General features: G+C 55.2%; 1 protein-coding gene across 2 annotated transcripts; it reads right to left on the bottom strand.

Moving 5' to 3' along the window:
* Positions 1-949: 949 nt before the first annotated feature.
* SPRN (shadow of prion protein) lies at positions 950-4,134 on the bottom strand. Of its 2 annotated transcripts, XM_037011352.2 has the most exons (3): positions 3,788-4,134; positions 3,268-3,456; positions 950-2,872 (listed from the first exon to the last, which is right to left on the bottom strand). In XM_037011352.2, exons 2-3 carry the CDS (start codon positions 3,276-3,278, stop codon positions 2,419-2,421), a joined length of 465 nt encoding a protein of 154 aa, XP_036867247.1. In that variant the 5' UTR covers positions 3,279-3,456; positions 3,788-4,134; the 3' UTR covers positions 950-2,418. The 2 variants fall into 2 exon arrangements, with proteins under 2 accessions (XP_036867247.1, XP_036867248.1); XM_037011353.2 differs by lacking the exon at positions 3,268-3,456 and having other exon boundaries at positions 3,788-4,118.
* Positions 4,135-9,736: the final 5,602 nt, after the last annotated feature.

The raw sequence follows: 9,736 nt of genomic DNA, 5'->3' as shown, positions 1-9,736 counted from the left end.
GAGTCTTGTTGCCAATAGAGTGTTTATTTCACAGCCTAAGATGTGCACACAGACACGGACAAGAGGGTCCAAACAGTCACGGCAGGACCCAGGACTGCCTGTCCCGCTGGTGCCTCGGGGGCTGCCTTGCTCACAGCCAGCTGTGTCCAGGCCAGGAGGGTCCCTGGTTGTCGGCAGAGATCCCAGGGCAGGCGCAAGCCTCTAAGCACTTTTGACTCACAGAACAGCGGGGTTCTCCCCAGAGGCACCTCAGCATGCTGTAGTCAGACTGCAGCGGTCTAGGGAAGGCTATCCAGCAGCCTGTGTCCTGGAAGAGGGCTGAGGAGGGAAAGGCATTGGGTGGGGCGGGGCAGGTGCACCTGGTCAGCAGCTCAGGCCCTTCTGTGTCCTGTGGTGGTGCGACCTCCCTGGAGCCAGGGCATCTCCCCTTGCGCAGGTGCCCTCCCTACCACCCCATGTGGAATAGCACACTCGCTTACTAACCTCCCCTGAGGTTACCCACTGAGTGCTGTCCGCCTCCCGCCAGAACTGACAGCAGGGGTGGAAAGTACTCAAAAGATTTGTGGCTATGCCAGATGCCAAACATGCTCCCAGAGTCAGGTTGGTGTGTGAGGGTCTGGTCTGGCAGTTGCCCTGCATCTTGGTGGGTGTCAGAGGCTGGGCACAGCCGGGCAGGCCCCTCAGGTAGGACTGAGCTCGCCCAAGGAGCCACTGTAATAGTTCTCCCTGGGCGAGACTTTCAGATCCCCTTGCAGCCTGCCGGGCAGTGGAGGCCCAGCAGGGCTTGGCCATGGCTTGCTCATCTTTGGTAGCATGGAGCTTGCTGTGGATTGGACAGAGGAACATCTAGGCCCCCTGCAGCCCTGGAGTGCTGGCAGTGTGGACACGGGAGCTGAGGGCTGCTATGTCCTGCAGTTTAGCCCTCCAGTCTTTGGAGAAAAATGCTTGGCTGGAGACCCTCCCCCTAACCAGAGCTCTGTGCCAGCTGTGGGGGAGCAGAGGTGGCAGGGCTCCCTGGAAGATGCTGGTATGGCACTGGCATCCATCAGCTGCGTTCAAAGGCTTCGTGGCCCAGGGTGCGAGGGCAAATTCTGGGAGGCAGTCTGGTGGTGGGGAGGCTCCCGCTGAGCACCGAAGGATGGCGAGATCCCCAGGGACCAGGCCTGGGAAGCTGTCCTGCTGTGGGATAAGGATATTTGAGCTGGGGGATGTGGTAAGGAGCCAGGAGCCCCAGGCCCAAGCTCATGGACAGGGAACCAGCCTGGTGGCTTGAAGGCCACTGGGTGCCCAAGAATCAAGGGCTGGCCTCATGCCCAGCGTGTTTGGATGCCAGAGGCAAACCGTTGCAAGGACCTGCCCAGCCTTTCCTTAGAGGCTACTTGGTGCCTGCCCTGTTCTCAGAACATCCTCTGCTCAGACGTCCTGTAGTGGTGTGGTAGGAGTCCTGCTGCACCCAGGTGCCATTCTTTCTGGGTGCTGGGCTCTGGCCTGGGTGGCTGTTGCCTGCACAGATCTGCCAGAACCACAGCTGGCAGTCCCTGGTGGGGACTCTCCAGGGACGTGTGCAGTTGTCCCTGAGTGCAGGCAAGGACTCTGGTCCCGGAACACAAACCTAAAGATCAAAGGAAATGGGACATTTGAAATTTAAAGAATGGTACTTTTTTTTGTTTCTTGTTTTCTAAAATAGTTCCCAAAAGAGTGACTTGTTTCAAGTCAGAGCAAAGTGGCTCCAAGGGAACCCCAGGCAGTGGGTCTCACAGAGCACAGCCCAGAGAAGAGGCCTGGCCTTTGGGCCTGAGGGTAGGGAAGGGACGCTCCAGACGGGTGCCTCCTGGGGACCATGATGGGCATGCCCTGACTCTGAAGTCCACAGACCACCTCTTTCAGGAAGGTGGCTGGAATGCTACAACCTGTGAGCAAAGCCTCCCTTCTCTCCTTCCCCCAAATCCTCAAGTCCTTTGATCCATTCTGGCTCCTTCTGTGGGGGAGGCTGCCAGGATCCTCGGGGCTTGCCTGTCTGGTGGTCAGCACTGTCCACACCCCTCAAGCGTCCAGGGGAGCCGGAGTGGCCTGAACAGCCTGGTCCTGTTCAAGCTGGCACAAGAGCGTGGACAGCTGCCTGTCTGACTGGGACGACCCTAACATCCAAGTGGCAGGCACAGCGTCCCGGAGCTGATGAGTCTGGTGCCTGGTCAGGTGGGAGATGGGGAGACCGGGGCGGGGCTCGGACAGGACAGTGACAGGAAGTGGCCCCAGGGACACAGGCAGGAGAAGCTGCAGTTCCTAACCCTACTTCGTGGTCGCCCAGGGGGCCCCTTTGTGCTCGCAGATCAGAGCAGAGGGGGGAAGGCGCGCCCAGGTGGGCGCCTCTGGGGAGGGCGCGGGCTGGGAGCGGCTCTGGCCGGAGCCCAGCCGGGCCTAGGACCGCAGCAGCCCCAGGGCGCCGCCCAGCAGCAGGCAGAGGTGCGGGCCGCGTGCGGGCTCTGCATCCGAAGTCCACGCTCGGTAGCCGTAGACGCCTCGGCTAGTCCCGTTGCCGCTGAGCGCAGCGTCTTCGTCGCCATCCAGGCCTCGCTGTCCGGGGCCCGCGGCTCTCCTCCAGCTCGAGCCTGCGGCCAGGCTGGCGGCCGCCCCTGCTGCCCCCGCAGCCGCGCCTGCAGCAGCCACCCGCAGCGAGGAGCCCCCGTAGCGGGGCACCGGCCTCACGCGCACTCTTGGGGCCCCGCGCGCGCCCCCGCGCAACCCTCCCCGGGCACTGCCGCGAGCCCCTCCGCGGCCGCCCTTGGCTGCGCCGGGATCGCAGAGGAAGGCAGCGGCCAACAGCAGAGCCCAGCACGTCGTGGCCGTCCAGTTCATCTTCGTGGGGCGAATCCTGTGGGAAGACGGTAAAAGACCACAGCTTCTTGAGGCCCCGGGTGTTCAGGGCCTGGGATCAGGGGACGGCCTGGAGATGGGAGGCCCTGCTTGGGAACGGGGCTGCGCCTGTGGATAGGGGCTCAGGGCCTGGGAATAGGGGACTGACCGTGCCTGTGGACAGAGGCTCAAGGCCTGGGAACAGGCGCTCAGGACCTGGGGACAGGGGACTCGGCATTTGGCTGTACACAACAGGTCCCCCAGCTTCTGGGGGTACTGACCATTCAGGGCTGAGGTGGCTAGGAGGGGGGGGGCCCACCTGAGGATTGGGGAGCTTAGGCCTGGGGAGAGGGTGGGGGTCTTGTTCATTAACTGGGAAGGGGTGGGTGGGAGGGAGATGAGTGGATTCAGCACCTGTGGGTCATTCTGTGCCTGGGGGCAAAGAATAGGGGCTGGTGAGCACCCCGGGGTGGAGGGTTGCTCAGGTCGGGGGTAGGGCTCTATGTCCTGGGCTGCTCTGGTGGGATTGAGGCCGCCGGGGTGGGAGTTGTGTTTGAAGGACGATCTCAGGGGCCGAGGGTCCCCAGGGACCCAGAGCGGGATCTGCAGAAAGGACCGAACGTGCATCTCGGCCCGGGTCTCCCGGACGCTTTGGGGCGGCGCCAAGAGTGCGCGGCGGGTGACACTGCGGACCCCGCACCCGCTCGCCGGGACGCAGGGGACAGACCCTCCAGCCCCAACCCGCCCCGCGAAGCGCCCCTCCCCCGGCCGCCTGGCCGGGCAGCTGGGGCGGGAGGCCGGGACGCAGCGATCTGGGCGGCGGCTGCAGCCTCCCCCGGCCGCGCGGGCGCTTCCTGCCCCCTCCCTCCTCTCCCTCCCCCACCTGGCCACCCGCCAGCCCTACCGGCCCCGCGGGCCCCGCCGCCGGCCTTACCCGCCGCGGCTTCAGTCAGAACCGCGGGCCTGTGTGGCCGCTCCAGGGGCCCAGGCCGAGCGGAGGGAGCGGGCAGTGGCGGACACCCTCCGCCGAGCGCGGACCCGCGGACCCGCGGAGCCGGGATTTTTCGCGAGGCCTCCGCCCTAGGCTTGGGGGCGGGCAGACGCGGAGGCTCGTGCCCGCGGGCGGGAAGGGAGGAGATAAAGGCAGGTCTGGGGAGCGCGCAGCCCCTCCCTCTCCGCGCAGCCCCGCGTCCTCGCCGCGCGCCGCCACCAGTCTGCATCCTACGTGCTGATCCCGCACACGTCGGTCCCACCGTCTCCAACAGCCAGGGAGCCCCCAACCGCGTGCTGACCCCGTGCCCCACGGCCTGCATCCTCCGTCCGCCCACCTTTCCACACCGTCCCATTGCCCCCACCCCAATTCCTCGTCTTCATCCCTGCCCAGGACGTAGGGACCACGAATGCCACGTCAGACACTGAGCTCCGGGTCCTGCGTCCAGCGCTCTGCCCACGGAGGTCCAGAGAGGAGGCTGTCCAGGGACCCACGGTGCCTGGAGTCAGGGCAGGGCCTTTCCTGGGCACCCAGCCGCAGCGGACCCCCTTCCCAAGCCTGAGAAAGGCTGTATGGGCTCCCTCCTCCCGCACTGCAGTGCCCACTGTTCAGATCCCTTCAGGGGGCCCTCCAGGCGGCCGCTCCGCAGCTAGGTCACCTGTCTGCCCCTGCCCACGCCGAGGCGCCCTCCCAGGGCCTACAGGGCAGTCTCCAGAGCTTCTTGAAATGGTGCAATCTTGCTTTCGAGGGTCTGTCTGGCCTGTGGCGTCCCTCCCACGGACAGCAGGCCCTCACCCAGCCTGGCCCTCTCCGCGGCTTTAGAGGTGGGCACAGCTACATCCTCAACTGCCCGGCTTATTTGCGTGATCTGACTCAGCTGCTCTCAGACCCCCGTGACCCCACATGCTGTGCTGGGCTATCTCCCCCTCGGTTTCAAATGCCACCTGGGCTGGAGGCATCTGCCGGGCTGGGTGCCTCTGTGCCCCGAGGGCTGGCTGGCACCCGCCGGGAGCTCTCAGCTGGGGACACTGGCCTTGCAGGGACTGCATGGTGACTGCCGCCCTCCTAGAGCTCAGCCAGGGCTTGATGGATAAGTGAAGAAATACGTTTCTGTCTCTTCTGAATAATTTAGAAGGAAACATTCTGGGAATAAAAACCAAGCTTATTCTTTTAATTATAACTGCTGTTAAAGGTCGGTGAGAGATCCCCTTGCATCTTGGCCTTGCTGGCTGAGAAGCGACAGTGATGTCTTTTAACCTCTGGTGAGTGAAGTCTGGAAAGACTGGTCTTTGACAGTGAGACAGCCCCTCCCTTCTGAGTCCCAGAGGAAATGACAGTAAAGAAATTAGCAAGGCGAATGGGAGGGGCCCCCAGGAGAAGTGATCAGTGGAGAAGGGGCTGGCTCATCAGGCTGAGGAGGAGGCCCACCTGGAAGCAGTGGCTAAGGAGAGGATCCTGGCCTCGGGGATCACTGCTATGGGGAAGGACGGTGGGTCAGTGAGGGCAGAAGCAGGGTCAGATGGAGTCATCAAAGGCTTGCCTTCCCTGGCCGAGGCCCTGCCTGGTCCTCACACCGAGCAGCCCCCATCCAGGAAAGAAGGCAGGTTCCCTGAGGAAACCGGGAGAGCTGGGAGCCATGAGCTGACACTGGGCCCGAGGAGAGGGCAGTGCTTTCCCAGCCGCCTCCACTTCCCCGGAGAGCCTCACCTCTTATCTCTGGCCTAACAGTTCCCTCCTGAGATATGTAAGGGAAGTACCAGAAAAACATTAGTCTCTTTCATGAAAATTCTAGACAAAATAGTACACGGAACCCTCGGGGCAGCAGGAGGCACATTATGATCAGCTCAGGGCCCGCGGCTCTGCATCGTGAAGTGCAGAGCGTCCAGCACTGGGGAAACGCAGTGACTGGGAAGATACTCATCATTTTCTCAAAGGAAGAAAACAAAGCATTTTACCCCTTATTTTTTAAAATTGAAATATATGTGACATATAACATTGTATAAATTTAAGGGATATGACATGATTTGATACAGTTATGGGTTGTAAGGTGATTGACGCTGTCAAAGCATCTGATTTTACTGAAACTCATTTGTGAGGAGAAAAGTGCCAAGAAAAATAACCCTAGAAGTGAATTTGTAACTTGGTAGAGGCTGTATTTCAAAAGACCTCTGCAGATGCCATGCCTCATGGAGAGCCTTTAAGTGCATCCCCTTAAGAAATAGGAGCAAGAAAAGACTGCCCGCTCCTTACTTCCTGTTCAACATCATGCCAGCCTGACCGCCGACAAGAAGCCGGAGCACCGAGGAGGCAGCCCTCGCACACTTATTCCCACTCAAGATTCTGAGCACCCCCAAACTACTTCTCAGCCCCGCAAAGCTAGGGGGCCATATGGTGCAGCCACAGCCAATGAAACCTGCCACAGGGCATGCTCTAGGGGCTCCTGGGAGGGCGTCCACTCCCCTGAAAAGGGGCTGCACAGAGCTGCACACTCTTTCCCTTTTCCTTCTTCTCCACCTGGACTGTGCGTTGGTGCCAGGAGGTGCCACCTGAAGACCACACGGTGCTGGATATACAGCAGGTGGGTCAGTCGGGGATGGGAGGCCCAGGCCCAGATGTACAGCAGGCGGCCACACTGCCCGACCCTTGTCCCTAGCCTTTTAAAGAGCTTGCTCCTGGGTACTCTGTGACTTGTAACTGCACGTGTATTGTAGACTTGAGAAAGTCTCTCTACCAGAACAGGAAATAGAAAATATAAGACAAGATGCCATTCACAGCAGCCAACACTCAGATCTGTGGCAGAAGTAAAACACTGCAGAAGGACGTAACAAGGCTGCATCAGTGCAGGGGGCAAAGGACAGGGCAGCTTAACAGTGTGAGGGTCATTCCCAAAATTAACCCATAAATCCAATGACATTCCAATGAAAACTGCAGCAAGATTTTAAAGGAAACTATTGTAGGCTGAATTGCCATATATTGACATATAGCCCCCAACTCATATATTGAAATTTTAAGCCCAGGACCTCAGAATGTGACTGTTTGCAGATAAGGTCTTTACAGAGATGATTAAGGTAAAATGGGCTCATTGGGGTGGACCTTATCAGAAGAGATCAGGTCACAAACATGCAGAGTGACAACTATGTGGGGACACGGGGAGGAGACGTCTACACTCCAGTGAGAAAGGTTCAGAAGGAACCAGCCCTGTGGACCTTGTGTCTGACTCCCAGCCTCCAGGACTGTGTGGAAATGGATCTCTGGTGTTTGAGGCCCTGTCTATGATGCCTTTTGGCAGCCCAAGCTGCCAAATGGATACAGAACCCAATGGTTTTGAAAGTCCATATGGAAAAATAAAGGTCTAATGTCACTAATTTAAAGACAAGGTCAAAGAAGAGGGCCTTTTGCTGTCAGAGACTAAGGTGTGGTAGTAAGCTGCAGTGACACTACCGTGCAGCCTTGGTAAGGAACGAAGAGAACTCAGGGCTCATGGACAGACTCATGTGGGAACGTGCATGTGTCCACAGCAATGAAACAAGACTGAAAATCTTGATAGAGAACGGGAAGCTGTGAGAACCAAATGAAAATTCTAGAGTTAAAAAAATATATTTACAAACAGGGATTAGATGTGGCTGGGACCCTGCAAAATCAGAAAACCTGCAGAAGAAAAAAGGTAGAGTGAGTGTGCACAGCAGGCTGCTGCAAGGCACTGGGCTCCCCCACAAGGCCCCCCACCCGCCAACTTTGGAACCAAAAGTACAGCAGAGAGAATGAGCCCCATGCAGGGTTCAGGGGCGCGTGTGGCTGACCGTTCTCCAAAACTGAAGAGAGGGGGCCAGTCACGTTCTGGAGCATCACAAACACAAAGGGAAGTGCCCCCTGCAGACAAACAGAAGATGTTAAAAGCTTCTAGCAGTGGGGAACCCAGGGACCCAAACAGAGTAGAAATGAGACGGACATGGGGCAGCTGGCAAAGCTGAGTTCCCTCTGTGTGTCTTTTGCTTGTCTCCCCATTGTGTCATCTTTTACATATTTATTTGCAGGAGCTTTTTATATATCTGTTTCTATGTTTCTTTATTGAGATGTAATTTACACAGTGAAGGGCACAGACCTGAAGTGTTGACTTTGATGAGTTTTGACAAACGCATACGTGCATGTAACCACACCTCATTAAGGTACACGCTTCCTTCACTCCAGAAATATCTCCCTCCCCCTTTCTGGTCAAGTCCCGAATCCCCATTCGAGGCAGGCGCTGTTCTGATTCTTTTCTCCATCGTTTAATTTTGTTTTTTCCTACAATGTAATATGAGTGGAACCACACGTTATCCTCTTTGTCTCTAGCTTCTGCTCAGCCTGTCCAGGGTGTTGTGTGCATGTTCCATTGCATGGATAGAACATAGGTGATCTGAAAGTGTGTTTCTTAGTTTCCAAGTATTTGGAGACTTTTGGGAGATACTTCTGTTAATTGATTTCTATTTTAATTTCATTGTGATCAGAGAATATGCTTTGTATAATTTTTAAATCTTTTTAAATTTGGGATTTATTTTGTGGCCTGGAGTGTGGGTCTATATTGGTAAATGATCTGTGTTTACCCAGAAGGAATGAGCATTCACTGTTGTGGCGTAGAGTGTTCTGCGGTGCTGAGCAGGCCGGTTAACGGGGGTTGTCAGCCTCTTGTATCCTTGCTGGTTTTGTCTGCTTGTCCTGTCACTTATTAGAAGAAGGATATTGAAATCTATGGCTAAAACTGGGGACTCATCTATTTCTCTTTGAGGGTCTATATGTTTTTGCTTCGTGCTTTTTAAGGCTGTTACTGGTGCATAAAGGTTTAGGATTGTTTTGTCTTCCTTCTAAAGAACTGATCCTTTTATAGTTATGAAATTATTTCTTTTATCCTGGTAATATTTTTTGCTCTTAAATGTACTTTGTCTGATATTAATTAATTCCAGCTTTCTTTGATTAGTGTCAGCATGGTATCACTTTTACCATTCTTTGCCTTAAACCTATTTGTGTCATTCTGTTTGAATTATGTTTCTTGTAGGAGCACATAGCTGGGCCGTGACTTTGTCTCCTGCCTGACAGTCTCTGCCTCCACCTGAGGTATTTATCTGTTACATTTACTGCAGCCATTGATGTGGTTAGGTCTCCATCTACCTGCTCTTTTACTGCTTATTCTGTGTTTTGTTTCCTTGGTTTTCTTTCTCTAGCCTCTTTGTGATTACATTTTATCATCTTTGCTCTCTTAGGCCTTTCACTCTGTTTTGTCACTTAACTGGTTGTTTTAGGGTTAGTATATATCTTTAACTTATGGCAATCTACCCTCAAGTGGTGTTGGCCACTTCACATACAAGAACTGTCAAGAGCTTACTTCCATCTGCGCCTCCTCGCCTCCGTGCTATTGTTACGCATATTATCTTCACGTTACAAATCCTTCAGTACGCTGTCATTACTTTTGTTTATACAATTGCCTTTTAAAGAAACTTAAACAATAATGAAAATATTATATGTTTATTTATGAAATTGCCATTTACTGTGCATTCTTCATTTTTGTGTGTGTGTAGGTCCGTATTTCCATCTGGCATCATTTTCTTTCTCCCTGAAAGATTTTCTTTACTATTTCATGTAGCATTGGTCTGCTAGTGATATATTCTTTCAGCTTTTGTTTGTATGAAAAAGCCTTTATTTTACTTTTTGGAGGATATTATCCCTGTGTATAGGATTCTAGGTTGATAGGATCTTCTTTGCCAGAGAGAGGGAAAGAATTACTTATATGGGAAACCCCATCAGGCTGTCAGCAGATTCTCAGCAGAAACCTTACAGACCAGAAGGGAATGGCATGATATATTTAATGTATTGAAGCAGAAGGGCCTTCAACCAAGAGTCCTCTATCCAGCAAGATGA

The sequence above is a fragment of the Manis javanica genome, chromosome 7, assembly GCF_040802235.1.
Source record: "Manis javanica isolate MJ-LG chromosome 7, MJ_LKY, whole genome shotgun sequence".
Lineage (NCBI taxonomy): Eukaryota > Metazoa > Chordata > Mammalia > Pholidota > Manidae > Manis > Manis javanica.
The sequence above is the reverse complement of the archived record's forward strand: the minus strand, read 5'-3'. Positions and strand labels throughout refer to the sequence as shown.